The sequence below is a fragment of the Lepisma saccharinum genome, chromosome 3, assembly GCF_977018435.1.
Source record: "Lepisma saccharinum chromosome 3, izLepSacc3.1, whole genome shotgun sequence".
NCBI lineage: Eukaryota > Metazoa > Arthropoda > Insecta > Zygentoma > Lepismatidae > Lepisma > Lepisma saccharinum.
The window spans coordinates 58,848,663-58,865,720 of record NC_139231.1 but is presented as its reverse complement, the minus strand read 5'-3'; the positions used below and the strand labels follow the sequence as shown (position 1 = coordinate 58,865,720).

The following is a 17,058-nucleotide window of genomic DNA, read 5'->3' as shown; positions in this document are numbered from 1 at the left end:
TGTTTTAATATCGCAACAAATGTGAGAAAGCGAGTCAACAAAATGCACTCCAGATCTGCGCTGCGACACATCATCGCTCGTTCACGACTCTTGAAACAGCACGAAGAGTCACAGCACAGTCCCACGACTCTTTCCCCATCATTCGTTCACGACTCTCGAGACGGCACGAAGAGTCATTAAGCACCTTAACGACTCGCTCGCCTTAGCGACTCTTCTGCTCACTCATCGTTCACGACTCTCGAGACGGCACGAAGAGTCGTGGAGCACCTTAACGACTCGCTCGCCTTAGCGACTCTTCTGCTCACTCATCGTTCGCTCGCGAGTCGCGAGCTCTCTTACACAAGGCGCGGCGGCGACAGTCTCGCCAGCAGACTGGATCTACAGTTTAAAGTAGGATGCACCCGCTCGCTCTCCGCGGATGGCTAACAGCTGTGTTTAAGAAATATATATCGCTCTTGAACATTATCCATGTCCATCCCATATCCATAGCTTTTTGTTGTTCTACAGTCATTCAATATAAGTTTCTGCCAATATCATAATGTATGATCGAATTTCTATAAAGCGGGCCAAATTATACGTATGTATTTTTTTTAATGTTGCTTTCTACTAGTAAAACACCTTAACGCGTAGGCTCACCGCAGATGGCCAACAGCTGTTTATATCACTCGTGAACATGACCCATGTCCATCTTACGTAGTTGCTCCTAATTCTGCAGTCATTCAATAAAAGCTTTTTTGCAGTATCATGTACGATGAGATTTATGATTAAACTTCTATATTTATTCTTTAATGCTGTTTTCATTAGTAAAATATTTACACGTTAATGTTAATGAAATATTTCACGTCATATGAAAACGATTTTGTCAGACAATGTTTAAAGTCCACTTTTATGCTCCAATAGGCTAATCGGGTCTCCCCGATGGCGTAGTGATAACGTCGCCGGTAATCAAGGGGTACCGTGTTCAATACAAAGTGGAGGTTCGGATCCTCCTTTAAACTGTAGGTCCAGTCCCGACTATCCTATCTGCACATAAAGGCTAATCGGAATATTGTAATCAAGAGGTCTGTGCCTAACACCTTCTCAAAATTTTTACAAGACTCCCCTAATATTTTTTACTAACATTTAATTTCTTGTAATTTTAGCGCTAATGGTTTGGCCGAACTTGAAACTACAGGACAAATTTGTTGGCTGTTCTTCGCTGCCCGTCATGGGCTGAGGTTGCGCGCTCTCTCTCTGCAAACAACACTCGCGAGTCGCGAGCTCGCGAGTCGACTCTTTCCTTCGTTCAAAGAGTCGCTAAGGTGTGCCACGACTCTTTGAACGAAGGAAAGAGTCGACTCGCGAGCATGCTCCTTCCCCTCTCATCGTACACGGCACGTTTCAGCCAGCTTTACGGGAAAAGGAACAGAGAGGACCCCCCCCCTCTCCTCTCCAGTCCCCATTTGCTGCCCGCAGAATCGACTTGCTTTCTTTCAAAAATTCCGGCCGCCAGGCGAGTATACACTTGCGCATGCGCCTTCCTCGCAAAATTCTTGGAAAGGAGAGGGAATAATGGAATAATAGTTGCTTGGCGGGGGGAGGAGTCGTGGCACACATACGACTCTTTGAACGTGTCGTTCAATTCTGGTGAACGAGTCGTTCAGCGCTCACAAGAGAGAGTCGTTACTTTTGAACGACTCGTTCACGAACGACCCATCACTAAATGCATGAGAATTTCTTGAGCTTAGTAGCAATTGTTATAGTAAAGTACGTTTATCTACAGTATACTTAAGACGATTTTATTAGCTTACTGACGACATTTAATATTGAATGTACCATCATGCCACTTTAATAGTTTTGCAAACCTGAATATAATTAAGGAATGACACATTGTGCAGCATGGTATTGCCATAATTCAAGGAAGGGAAATTCGTCTCTATCATTCTATCGCATACCACGGAATCAGGAAAGGTAAGCCAATATATATATAATCTGTTAAGCAAAGACCGCTCCTCAGAAACCTCAAGCAAGTCCTCTGCTGGTGGTTGTTGTCTTATTTTTAATGGGTCTCCTCGATGGCGCAGTGGTAACGTCGTCGCCTTGTAATCAGGGGGTCCCGGGTTCGATACCCGGTGGAGGTACATAGTGGTTCGGATCCCACTTTAAACTGTAGGTCCAGTCCCGATTAGCCTTTCTGTGCATAAAGTGGACTTAAAACAACAAATCAATCAATCTTATTTTTAAGTCTTCTATACAATATGAGGTAATTGATATTAACTATTATGGAGTTGAGTGTTTATGGGTGAGGATATTCACAGGTAATAAGACTTCAATAATTTAATTTTAGGCATTCATTACTTCCCTCCTGATATGAAAAATGATATTTTTGTTGAATATTTGGATGTGGTTATTAATAGATTTTGGAATTCTGATGATAAGATTGTGATTTTGGGAGATTTTAATGTTGGTGAAATTGATTGGTCACTTTACAAGCAAGGAATTTGTCAAACCAGGTATAGTTCTAAGAGTTCCAAAGTTATTAAAATGTGTGATCTTAATTTTAATCAATACAATATTGCTTACAATGCATCTAACCAATTGTCCGCACTTGATTTAGCTTTAAGCAATTTTGATGAAATTATTTTTAATACTGGTGTTGTACCTGTAAGTAAGGTTGATGTATTCCATCCACCTTTTGTTTTAGATGTCAGCTTTTCTCATATATCATGTAAGACTAATGCAATTCTGCCCTTAAATGAATCATATGATTTTAAAAGATGTATTTCTTAAACTTTATAATGATATAAAGGATGGTATTGAATCCATTAATCCGTCATCTGAATTAAATGAAATTGTAGAGTCTCTTCATAGTGTGGTACTACAATCTGTGGGGAATAATACACCTAAGAAGAAATGTTTTCCTCAATAAGAAGACAAAATGCTATAACACCGCTCTGCAATTTGAAATATTTTTTTTGATGTTTTGATTTCGAATGTCGTTTCCCCCTAATTTTGGGGCGCTGATTCCAAATATGTAAGCAGTTTTCTTCCATCACGTCCAGATTGTTGGGAAAAAATGAAAACAAAATTTGCATATTGAACCATTACCGACATATATTTATACCCTTGTACAAGATCATTGCCATGCTTAGAAACGTGGTGTACGTGTATATTATAATTATGTAATTGTAAACAAAATGTACGTACAGTTCACAAGAACTACCAACAAGTGATATTATTTACAGTGACCTCACTTATTTTACAGGCAGGAATTTTCGTCTTTGAACTTCTTCCATATGCATGAGAAGTACTTTCCCTTTTCAGAGACCAACAGTAGTCTACCATCATGTTCACAGTCCAACTACCATGGTATCTTCTTTCCATGTCTTTCAAATCCTGATGGAAACGTTCACCCTGTTCCTCGCTGTAAAATCCAAGACAGGTATCTGGAAAACAGTCAATGTGAGCATGTAGGAAGTGTAACTTCAAACTCATGTTACAACTTAGTTTTCTCAAATTTTCCAACATGGTGTTCATAATGGTTTTGTAAGCTGGACTCCTTCTGTTTCCTAGAAAGTTTTTTACATCTTTGTAGCTCTCCCAGGCTTGCTTTTCTGTTTGGCTCATTGTATCCTCAAAATTGGGGTCACACATTAATTTCCTGATCTGAGGTCCAGTATAAACACCTGCTTTCAGCTTATCTAGGGTCATCTCTGATAAACACTACATATGTACTAAAAACACTCACTGTCCGTATCTAGGGCACGTACAAACTGGCTCATGATACCCAATTTAATGTGTAGAGAAGGGAGAAGAACTTTTGTGGGTTCCACAAGGGGCACATGCATAACATTCTTTGTTCCGGGTATCAAGGGTCCTCTGGTTGGCCACTCCCGCCTTTGCCAGTGATTTTGTCTGTCTCGACTATTCCACTCACACAGGAAACAGGACATTTTTCTGTATCCCATTTGTAGTCCCAGTGAAAGGTTGATAACTTTGAAGTCACCACATACAACCCACCCATACTCTGAGTAATTCACACACTGCAATAGAAACTGCAAACTTGCATATGATTATTTCAAAGTAATAGAATAAGCAACTGGTACAGATCCAAGAACATTGCCATTGTGGAGTAACACACCTTTCAGGCTGCTTGCAGAAGAATCTATGAAAAGCCTCCATTGAGAAGTTACATACTTTACACCAAGCCACGTTACAAGTTTCGGTATGTCATTGCAGAAGATCACAGACCTTTCTTCTGAAAATAAAGAAACTATTTCTTGTTCCCGGGATCTGTAACATGAAATTTTAGTGCCAGGTAACAATAAATGTCTGTCTTTCAGTACAGAAGCTAACAGTTCAGAACTTTCCTTTGGTAACGTAAGATCACGTACCAAGTCATTCAGTGTGGTCTGACTAAATAGGTGTGGGGTATTATCACTTGTACTGATCCACTGATGTCCGTTGTATTGCTTACAACTTCCTTTCGAGGCGATGTACAGCTTGAAGATAGACGAGAAGGAATTGGTAGACTTTCGTCATGTTTGATTGGTCTTATTGCAGATCAAAATGTGGATACACTATGTCACTAAAACCTTGCACTTGAACTTGACAAAAATAACAGTCATCCGTATGGTGTAATTGTTCCCTCCATACCATTGGCAGAGCAAAATAGAATTTCTCTCTTTGTCCGTTCATCCAGAACCTCAAACCTTCAACACAAGTCTTACATACTTTCTGAGGTGCCCATTGTTTATTTTCATCGCCAAACACAGGTCCAAAATATGTAAGGTAGGGTTCTTTGACGAATGGCGTTATCTTTAGTCTTGGTTTACACAACATGTACTTAAGTATGTACTTAAGAGAAAGTGTTCCGGTCGTTAACTCTAAATACTCTCCATATCCTCCTATGGTATATAAACGGGAATTTTATGAAACACAAATTCCTGTTTTTCTCGAAAACCTGACGTGATAGGAAAAAACTAATTGCACCGTTGAACTCAGCGTGAAAATTCCATTTAGGAACACTCATTCATTTGAAAACCTCATTTTTACTGCAGAGCAGTGTAATAAGTTCAAATTACCAACAAGTTATCCTGGTATCTGAGATATGTTTCCCTAAGAAAGGAGGTTAAATTCGAAATTAGGCAAGCTAAGAAAAATTACTTGGTAAAAATTGACAATATAGAGAAAGTCTGTAATTTTGTTAATTTTCGGTATAGGCCTACTAAAAAATTTTGGTCTTCTAATCACGAATCTGTTGTTAATTTTCGGTATACTAACTAATTTTGGCCTCCTAATCACGAATCTGTTATGAAAAACCGGGGGGCACGTCTGGAAATTGTACATTCTGATGAAACATTGTTCGTTAGCCCCACAAACCATTGACGTTAGCCCCAAAAACCATCCACGGGTAGCCCCACAAACCATTGACTTTAGCCCCAAAAACATCCATGGGTAGCCCCATGAACCATTCACACGAAGTTAGGTTAGGCCTGTCAGGTTAGGTTCCATTAGCACTAATTTCACCCCTAAATTCATCGAAAAAATAGGTTCATACTAAAATTGAACATCATAAATCATTTTCTTGTAAAACAATGGCGTGGTTGGAGACAGGAGATTACATTTATATATATATATATATATATATATATATATATATATATATATATATATATATATATATATATATATATATAAATCAATCTGCTTTTTTCTTCTTCAAATTTCCAGACGTGACCCCCTGTTTTTTACAACAGATTCGTGATTAGGAGGCCAAAATTAGTTAGTATACCGAAAATTAACAAAATTGGAGACTTTCTCTATATTGTCAATTTGCTCTGTGCCACCTAACATTAGTGACAATGATAGGTATTATGAAAGTTTTCAAGAAACTTAAACCTAATGGCAACTCTGGTATACACCAAATTCCCAATCATATATTCAAAGGTTGTAGCTCTCTCTTTGCACCACTATTATGTCACATATATAATAAATCACTAGAGATAGGAATTTTTCCAAAACTGTGGAAAGAGAGTACGATTGTACCCATTTCAAAGAGCAAGGGTGATTATAGTATTTGTAATTTTAGACCAATCTCAATCTGTAATATTTTTAGCAGGATATTTGAACAGTTAATTTTTAATTCTTTCTCTTTTAACATGAAATGTATTTTAAGTTCATCTCAGCATGGTTTTGTTTCTGGAAGATCTACGAATACTAATTTATCAATACTGCTCTCAGATCTTAGTCAGTCTTTTGCTAATAGTAAACAAACAGATGTAATCTACTTAGACCTCTCCAAAGCTTTTGACAGTGTCAACCATTCAATTTTGTTAACTAAACTGGCAAACTATGGGTGTGCTCCTTTGTACTGTTCCTGGTTTAAGGGTTTCTTGTCTCAGTGAACTTTCAGAGTAAAGTTTAAGTCTAGTTTCTCCATCCCTGGTAATGTGTCAAGAGGTGTTCCTCAAGGGTCACCCTTAGGGCCCTTACTATTCAATATATTTTTGAATGATATTGAATATGTTATAAAACATGCAAAATATCTTATAACACCATTAAGCCTTGTTTCCATGATATGAAAAACTAAATATGCTGACCAAGACAGTAATTTATTTTATTAAAAACATAAACGTAACGTTTCAACCTTCTAGCAAGGTCTTCTTCAGACTCTGTATCAAGTACAAATACAAAAAAACAGGGCATTATATATACACAAACATTACTTCCTCCAGACTATTAGAAAGTTGTTCTGGAACTTTCTAGCAGGTGGCTTTCCCTTGTCAACTGTACTTTCACCTAAAAGGCTAAACATATTTACTTCCATATAGAATGTGGTTCGACATTTTATCTCACGCTCTTCCTTCATTTTTCTTCCTTCTCCTCTCATCTTTCTCTCTTGTCCTTTCTACTCTTTCCGACACCTTCTTCCATTCTTTGTTTAACTTCAGTCCCCCATTCCAGTTCATTGTGTCTTCTTCACCTTTCTTCTCTATTTCCTTGGCCTCCTTCCATTTTCTCACTAGCATTCTCTTCTCCCTACCTATCTGCTTAGCCTCATCCCACTCTATGTCATATCCTGTTTCTCTTGTGTGTTTAAATATCGCATTTCTCTTTCTCTCTTAAGTCGTACATAATTGCTATGTTGTTTCAACCTGTCTTTCAGCCTCTTTTTCGTTTCTCCTATGTACACACACTGACATTCTTTACATTTCACTTCGTAGATAATCCCTTCCTCTTCTCTGTTTTCCTTTTTCTTGTTAGCATTCTTCGCTATTCCTAAAATGCTTCTCCCTCCCTTCCTGTAAGTTTTAATGCCCACTTTCCTAAGCACTTTGCATATATTTTCTGTGGCCTTCCCTATACTCCTTATTCCAAACCTTCTCTATTTTTCTTTCTTTTCCTCTTTTCTTTCTCTTCCAATTCTCCCCTGCCCCTTTTCTTCCTTTTTCTATTAATGTCCACCCTATCCTCCTTCTCATAGCCATTCTTTTCCAGCTGTTTCCATAGGCTATATATTTTGCCTTCTTTTTCACATTGTTTCATGCATATTTTCTTGATTCTGTCCTCCATATTCTTTATAAAATTTCTTTTTGTCACCTCACTCACATCACTTCTTTTGTGGCAGAATATTCCTGTTGCACACTTCTTCTGATGCCAAGCGGTTTCAATTTCTTGTCCTCTCTTCCTTTTCATCAATATATCTAGGTAGATTAACTTGTCTTCTTCTTCTATTTCAAGTTCCAATAAAATCCCTCTTTCTTCATCTTGTATTTCTTTGGCAAAAATGTCGAGCTGCCTCTTCGTTACCTTCCATATGCCAAAACAATCGTCCACATATCTGCAAAACAGAATTATTTTGTCACCTCCTTTTTCTCACTTTCTTTTCCCATTCATTCATAACCAATTCAGCCAATGCTGGGCTTAGGCTAGAACCTATATTCAGTCCTTCACCCATTAACATTATTTTATCTCCCATTATACTGTAACCATTATTCTAAATGGTTTCCGTATATCTTGCATACGCCGACGACATTAAATTATATTTACAAATTGATAATAATATTTCTCATGAGAAACTTCAGGATGATATTAACTCAGTTTATGATTGGGTTAATGCAAACCAATTGACCATAAATTCATTAAAATCATTTGTGGTAACATTCTATGGGAAAGGAAATTTCAAAATTTTGAATTATTTTATCAGTAATAATATCATCAAACATGTGAAATCCATGAAAGATCTGGGCATTATTTTGGACAGACGCTTAAAATTTGAAGACTATATTAATCACATCATAAATAAAGCAAGAAAGCAATGTACCTTTGTTATAAAAAAATGGAGTTGTTCAAATAACTTACAATTTCTAATTTTAATGTTTACAACTTTTGTCAGACCTATAGTGAAATACAATATTCCGATTTGGTATTACGCATGTAGTGCTAAGATGAAACAATCAATAGAAAAAATACAAAACAGATTTTATCACATTTATAGCTATATTACAAATTCAAGCTATTCAAATACTATTATTAGTATGATAACCTGCTGAATCACCTAGAAATAGACAGACTGAAAAGAGCTGAAAAGCGAATTATATCTAATATGGAAGGAATCTTGGAGGGAAATTATATGGTACCAAAACTCCTTCGTATGATATGGCTTAAGGTGAAATCATGCAATTTGAGAGGAAATAGTGAATTATTATGGCTTGATAAGAACTACAAAAATAACAAGTATGTTCTGTATCTCATAAACAGTTATAATTTGAATACCGTGAGATAGATATTGATAATGTTGTTAAAACAATTTCAACTTCATATAAGGATAATTATTTAAGAAATCTTTTATATGTAGTTCTATAGTTGAAATGTAACAATTGTATATTCTTTAATGCATTTTTAAAATTATCGTAGTTTTAGGTTATATTTGCTAAATATTTTGAAATGCTCTCTTGTCCAACACTGTGGTTTTGGATACTTTGTAATATGTAACCTTGTAACATGCAATACTGCTGTATTAAGGCTGAAAAGCTGTTCTCTGCAGTTTAAAAACACTTTTAAGTAAATAAATAAATAAATCTACTAAAATTCAGATTGTGAGAGCATCAAGTAGATCAGCAGAAAAAAATCACCAGGTGGTGAGAATAGCATTATGCTATTTTCCCCAGGTGTTGAGAACAGCGTATGGGGCTATTTTCACCAGCAAAAGTAATTTTCTGACCATGGCATTGTATTTGTCGCAAGTTCCTTTTTTATTGAGATTTCATCATGCTACGAATACCACTTTGGGTAATTTTTAAGTTGTTTTTTTTCAACATAAATAACTTTTTTCAAAATCCAAACAGTGTTCATTACGTTAAGGAAGGTTCAAATTTCATGTGACAATGATTGCTAAAATTCTATGATAATTAGTCTTCCTGCTAGGATAATTTGAAAAAATCCTAGAACAATCGGAACCGTTGCCCACCTTGTAATCAAGGTGTACTAGGTTCAATACCTGGTGGAGGCACATTGTGGTTCGAATCCCATTTTAAAATGTAGATCCAGCCCCGATTAGCCTAACTGTGCATAAAGTGGACTTAAAATCTCACTAGCAGTAGTACTTAAGTTACTGCCAAGGAGTTAATTTAAATTAAAATTGGTGGAACTACTACTGTCACATAGTAATAAGAATAGCAGAAAGTGCTAAGACCAGAAATTACATGGTCTGGTGTTGGGAAGTATTTACAGAAATAATTTTAATGCTAACAGCCCTAAACCGGACCTGCCTAACCTAGCAACGAAAGCAATTTGGAATTCAATACTCCTTCATACTTATGTCACGTGACATATTAGCAACACCAATTCATATTGGCACACCTTGCGGTATTTTTCCAACTTCATAGTGTGCACAAGAATTACTTGTTGTCCATACGAAAATAAATGCATTCTGACATTAGCTTCATACACATCAAGAACTAAAGCATACACACATACATGTAGTAGGCCTGGTTGTAGATCATGTATATGCGTGGTTTAAAATCTGGTGAAAATAGCTGAAAAGCTAGCTAGCTTCACCACCTGGTGAAAATAGTCATTCTGTAGAATTATAGTACAGCATTCAATATTCTTGGCCAGTGAGGTACTAACTAGTGTCTTGGCAGATATTTTCTGCCAAAACTTTGGATGTATATGTTTCCCATAAAAAATATAGGTCTGATATGACATCACTTCCCTACGAAAAGAAAAATCCTAAACTTTGATTTTTCTTCAAAATTGAATATCAGTTTTGGTCCTAAATTTCAGTAACTTTCATTAGAGATGGTGAAAAAAGGTACAGAACATAAAATAATGCTTGAAATGTACTGAAAACAATGTTTTTTTACCACAGCTTTCTATCATTTTTCTTAGCTGAGTTATCCTTATTAACGCAACTGTATGCAAGTGCCAAAAATGCCTGAAGTCATGAAACCAAAAATTTCCACCATTTTTAAACAAAGTCACGTTTTAGAAAAATAATGCCTTTTTTGAACTACCCTTGCATAGGGGTTAGAACAGTGCCGGATCTACAAGCTGCAAAACCTCGCAGCGCAAGTTGGCCCGGAGACAAGTAAGCCTTTAAGGGGGGCCTCAGCCATTGACATAGTAGAGGCTTCGCATATGTAAACGTAGCTGCTCAGGGGTACAGAAACAAATAAAACATGTACAGGTAAAGTTAAAGTTCCCTGTGCACATAGCATCGTGCCATGAAGGCACATTTAGGGTATGTGTGGGTACCTCCATTTGGTGCAAGGAGCATAAATCTTCATCTTAAAACTCAGCTAGCTTATCTATAGAATATGGTTCTTTGTAGGCAATGAAACCAGACAGCATGCCTTCCAATGGAGACGTTTAAACGAATATGTTATTTAAACACAGGATGCATGGAGTAAGAATATTTACATGATAAGCTACTTTCTTCTATAATTCTCGTTTACAGTCAATTTTCATCTCACGATGCTTTTTATTATTTCTTTTCTCTATTTGAATATTCTTCTATCTGGACTTCCTTCGTAATGGACAGATCTGGATCTGGACTTCCTTCTTAATGGATGGTCTAGAGCTGGACTTCCTTCTCAATGGACGTTCTGGATCTAGACTTCCTTCTCAATTGATGGTCCGGATCTGGTAGTTCCTTCTCAATTTGGAGGATCTGGACTTCCTTCTTGTCTTTGTGAACTTCCCTCTGGATTTCAATTTATTTATGTTTTGACGATTTTATGAATTCCTTTATCTTTCTCCAGCTTTTTCCTTTAAGCTTTGGGAATAATACTAATATCCTCCGTTACGGCTGCGATAGGAATGCGCCAACACTAACTGGGTACAATAGAGTGTATACTTGGCGTAAACGACTGACACGCACATCCAAGTAGGTGCTACAGTTGAAACGTGCAACCAAAAAGTGCTGTGGGGCGTCGATTAGAACACTGGAGATTTGTAAACAAAATTTCTGCTATGGGAATGATAAATCAATCAGACAGCTGCAATATCTGTTCAAAGACACAAATTTGTATCAGTGCTTTGACTTCTTTAGTTTTCTTATTAACTTACATATGATCACTGATTTAATTTATCGTGCATATATATTAATTTATTTCTTTTATACAGTGCATTCAATTTAAAAGCGGTACGTAAGGTATATTTGAGTCTTGTTTTTGTTGTTGTCGTCCGTTATGTTCCGTTCGTTCCATTATGCCCATTGTTACAGGAAAAGATTATTGTAGCGGAAAAGAGGGAAGGAGAGGGACGGGGAGGGAAGGGTAGTTGATGAGGGGGGTAGGTGACGAGGAGGGGGGAGGGAGGGGATGGACACATTGTCAGTTGCAGGTGTTCCGCTGTACTGCTGAGTTGTGTTTGTTCTTCGTTGAGTTGAGTGAGTGAGAAATTGCCCTCTACGATGCCATTTAGTGTTCAGACATTTCAGAACAAATTCATTCAAAAAAAGCTGCAGTAAATTCACGGAAATGTTCGGTAAGAGTGCTCCTACTGTAAGTTCAATTCAGAAAATGGTCAATATATTCCGTGAAACGCCGACGTAGGAGGACTGTACTAACACAAGAGGCTGTGACTAATGTTAATGAAATAATGACAAGATTTCTCCACAAACCTTTACGACGCCTAAGCCAGGAGATGCAAATGTCCGTAGGATCAGCCCATACAGCAGTGAGGAAAATGTTGAAATTATATCCATATCGAATTCAAGTTTTTCAAGAATTAAAACAAATTGACTACCCTAATCGTGTACACTACTGTCAAAGGTTGAAGGACTTTATTGGGAATGACATCACTGTGTTGGACTACGTGTTATTTTCCGATGAAGCATGGTTTCACCTTTTTTTTTTTTACACACAATAGATAGTGAAACTTACCAAAACATTATAATGCAGTTTGTTGCAATGCAGGAACCAGAGGAGCTTTGATGCTGGTTTCAGCAGGATGGCGCAACTCCGCATACTTCCAATGAGACTATGGCTATGTTAAGAGATTTCTTTGGACACAGGATTAATTCAAAGGGACTGTGGGCCGCCAGATTCCCAGATCTTTCAAGTCCGGACTACGGCTTATGGGGAGTTTTGATGCAAAAAGTATACAGGCAGAATCCACGCACCTTAGAAGAGCTGAGGCACCACATCACTGAGGAAATTAGGAGTATAACTGTAGATGTCCTCCATAATGTTGCAAGAAATATGGAAAAACGTGTTAACCTGTGTATTCAAGAACAAGGTCATCATTTTCAACATTTGCTTTAAGAATCTTACTTGTATATTTTGTATATTGTATATTTGTGCTCCATACCGCTTTTAAATTGAATGCACTGTACTTATTCTTTGTCTTTTTATAATAGATTCTATTGTTTTCATTCTTTCCAATTTGCTTTGTTCTTATTTATAAAGTTATTCCCATATATTATGCTAATTCTTAATCTTGCATGCCTGGTGCTGCCATCTCTATTCTTCTTTGGCAAACTATTTACAATACTTGGTCCTATTGGGTACATAACACAATATTCCCCCCGTTGGCCATAAAATTTTTCATTGTAAAAATATGAAGATAGAAAATTTTTTCTTCATCCTAAATTTCTTTTTTCCTTCATCTATTCTTTGATCTTCATCAATCTTCACATTGGATTCACATAATTCTTTATGTGCACACAGCTCTCCTTTTCACAAAACTATATTTAGCATTCGCAGCATCTTATTTTGGCTTCTGTTTCATTGCTTTCTTTTCAGAAACTGGCACGTCTTTATTCTTTTGTTTCTCCTAAAATGCTCTATTTTTATAATTTCTGTAGCACTCAACTCTTTTCTAGTCGGCAGATATCAGTATTTTTCTGTACATGACAAACATATATTAAAGATGGTCTAGGCTCTTCATAAATGAAATACTACGTTTCAAATAGCACATTTTTTGTTTCTACTGTCTCTACTTTCGGGACAATCTTGCGTGCATCATCTTCATCTCATGTATCATCGACATATGCATTATAATTATCTTTCATTTTCACTATTCATTTCTATAACTCATATGTTATTCTTCATCTTATACACAAGATTCTCATTTTTAATGCACATTTCCATTTTTCCTCTTCGCAATTTCTTTTTCATAACACGTAGCCTATTCATTAATTGTCTTCTTGCCTTCCTTCGTTAACGTAGATCATGTCCAGCCTATTTTTCTCAAAATGTTGTTCCACCTTTGGCATTACACATTCAGCTTTTTGGTAAGGTTGAGTCGTCAGTGAAACTTATTCCTTGGAGATTCATATTCCCATCAACAGTTCCTATGATATTACGTTCCCTTTCTATGGTGATGACTTGTCTGATGTCTTCAGGTGACCTTGTAAGTCTCTTATCTGAATAATCTTTTGGCCTCTATTTAACTTCTGAACATATACTTTCCTCTTCGAACAAAATTTCTGTTTTATCTACGAGGACTTATCAAAAAGTTTTGAGACTAGTTCTGTAACATGCCAACAGATGGCAGTGCAAGGTTGCACACACAGGCACAGGGAGCACCAACCTTCATAAGTCAGTGTGCCAAGATACATCGTCCTGTGTACATCGTGACCTGTGCAGCTGGTGCTCTTTTGACCACGTGCGTTACCACGTCTGCGATTTCATCATGGACAGCAAGTTAGAACAACGAGCAAACGTGAAATTCTGTGTGAAACTGGGCAAATCTGCCACAGAGACGCTTGACATGATTCGGCAAGTGTACGGTGATGCTGCAATGAGTCGTGCGAGGTGTTTTGAGTGACACGCACGGTTCAAGAGTGGAAGACCATCACTGGAAGATGACGAGAGATCTGGACGAGCACAACACCCGAAAATGTCGAAACCATTCGGCAACTTGTGCATGAGGATCATCGGCGAACAATCCACAACATAGCCTACTGCTCAGCAAAGAAGAGAAAACCCCCGGAAAATATGCGAACTAAAATCCACCCCACTTGTTTCTGACCCGGTGAACGGTAGCAGACGAGAATCTGGGGGAAAACCTTTTCCTCTGCTCTCAAATGGCACGCTGTTGCCATGTTGCCTCACAGCTGTTCTCTGACAGATGGAATTCTGGCTGACCTGCCGCAAAACGCGACGTTCAGGGTGCCGCGGTCAGTGGTTGAAAAGAATGGATAGCGTTCGTGACGATTCCCGATTTAAATAATTACTAATAACAATAAAATCTCGTCATGGTTGTGATTCTTACTATGCGATAGTAAAAATTACCATCTAGGAAACAGATTTTATCTTTAATTTAATTATTAATTATAATTATATGCTTAGAGATATTGGTGGCGATTGGGGGGACCAGGCCAGAGGCGCTAACTTAAGATAAATTTGGGGGGCAAGGTTCGCATAACAATAATTATGTAAATAAATAACGTCAAATATACACACAGCTTACATTTTAAAAAGAAACAATGATTTGAAGAGGTTTTCTCGGGTAATCAGCCAGGTGATTTCCGGATAGGCTTTCGAGAGCTAACGTCACTCTCATCTTCAGAGATTGAAGGGAATCCCTGAAGATGAGAGTGACGTTAGCTCTCGAGAGATCGCTTTGTAGCTTGATTGACCGGAAACATGTAACATCCTTTTCTCGCTTCGTTGTCAAGAAATTTAACAACATTCGAAATCACCTCTCGGCTCTCACTATGTAAGGTTTTGCCCTTCATTTCGGTACAAACAACATACACAACAGACGCACTCAAACTCAATGCAGGGCCGGCGGAAAGGGAGGGGGGGGGGCAAACCGTGCCACTGCCTTGAGAGGCAAATTTTCAGGTTGGCAAACATTGAAGAGAAGAAAAACATAAGCCTATGGAAAACTTGAAAGTTATATTATATTATAACTTGGCAGTTAATATATGCCAACCCACAGTTTTGAAGGAACATATCAGTAGTCTCACTTTAAAATCACTGAGTGCCACAAGGTGGGAAAGCAAATTCGATGCCTTAACTTCGTTGAGATATCAAGTGGGAGAGGTCTATGATGAGCTCCTTCAAATAACTGGCGACAATAAAACTGTCCAAATGGTTGCACATGAGGCTCAGTGTATTGCAAACCAGATGCGTGGCTTTACATTCCTTTGCTCACTAGTTACCTGGTATGACTTTTTACTCCACGTAATGTAATGAGCAAATGTCTTCAAAACATTAATCCAGATGTGTCAGATGCTGTTAGATGATTTCTTGCAAACATATCAGTGCTTTGAAAAAAGCAGGAGTGGTTAAAATTTTTAGTTTCTTAGATGCCACTTGGCAGCCTGGCAGGGCCTCCCTCCCTCCACTCGCGGAGGTGTCAGGGGGCGGCGACCTGTGAGCCCCGGTTGATGAGAAAGAATTGGCATCGAATAATAGATAGAGATGATCCACAGATAGGCAACACTGTACAGGGCCGAAATCGAAAGAAAGAGTTTCAGTATGATGAAACTGTTGAAGATCCACAAAAACGGTACAAAGTTGACTTTTATTAACAGGTCCTAGACGATTATTTTAGCTCTAAGAGAAAGATTTGGTCATCTTAAACATCATAGTGAAATTTTCAGTTTGTTATGATATTAGTAAGCATAAAGACATGCCATGTGATCTTTTGTCTGAAAAGTGTAGAAAACTTGCCGGAATGTTAACACATGAAGGCTACTGAATTAAAAGATCATCTAAAAGTGCTTTCGGCTATAATAAAACAATTACACCAAAGGAGACCTTAAACTGATAAAGGGTCATGATTTTGCACCTAATGTGAGTGTAGAACTTCGCATTTTATTAACTTTGTCGGTAACCGTGGCAAGTGGCGAACAAAGTTTTTTTTGGAAATCAAGGGTAATAAAAATACTGTCTTCCGTCAATCATGTCTGAAACACTCTTGTTTCCATTTTATGCAAGATAGCATTATACGAAAAATAATATTGCATGCAAAGGTAAAGGTCCCTGTGCATATGGGGGCTATTCACCGGATTTTTGTATTTCTGTGCTTCGTTGGAGCAGGCGGGAACTTTACTCCCGGTTGTCAATACAATAGCATGGAGTTCAAAGGTGTAAAGGCAGGGTCTTAAGAAAAGGCGACAATCATTGTGTGGCTTGTGGTTACGACACAAGGTTGGGAACAAATATTTTTTTCTCGGGTATCTATACATAGTTTTCAGACAGTGGATTCAGGCAGTAAAGCGAAATGATTGGACACAAACACGAGGGAATATTTTACGTGTTTCGAAAATCATAATCGTCTAACACACATGTGTTGACTATATTTAAAAATTTGAAACTGTTTATAATCATCCAGAATTCCAAAAATTATAATTTAATGTAATCGCTGTAAATTTTATTAGTAAAATAAAGTCTTTTTTTGAACGACACTTGCAAACAATAAAATACAATAACTGGGCATTTCAGTATTTTAACTGTTGTGCTGGATATGCAATCGAATAGCATTAATAAATATATAATAATAATACATTTCGAATACATTTTGTTTATTTCATTAGTTTAGTAATTATTTATTGGATAACATTTATAACAATTGTAATAATAATAATAATAATTATTATTATTATTTCTACTA

General features: G+C 37.3%; 1 protein-coding gene across 1 annotated transcript in view; it reads left to right on the top strand.

Moving 5' to 3' along the window:
• Window positions 1–1,765: 1,765 nt before the first annotated feature.
• The window catches only part of LOC145985802 (uncharacterized), a 64,000-nt gene continuing 48,707 nt past the window's right edge, over window positions 1,766–17,058 (top strand). Inside the window, exon 1 of the mRNA XM_083119889.1 lies at window positions 1,766–1,950. Coding sequence (XP_082976015.1) covers window positions 1,862–1,950 — 89 coding nt within the window. The 5' untranslated portion in view covers window positions 1,766–1,861. The remainder of the gene's footprint in view (window positions 1,951–17,058) is intronic.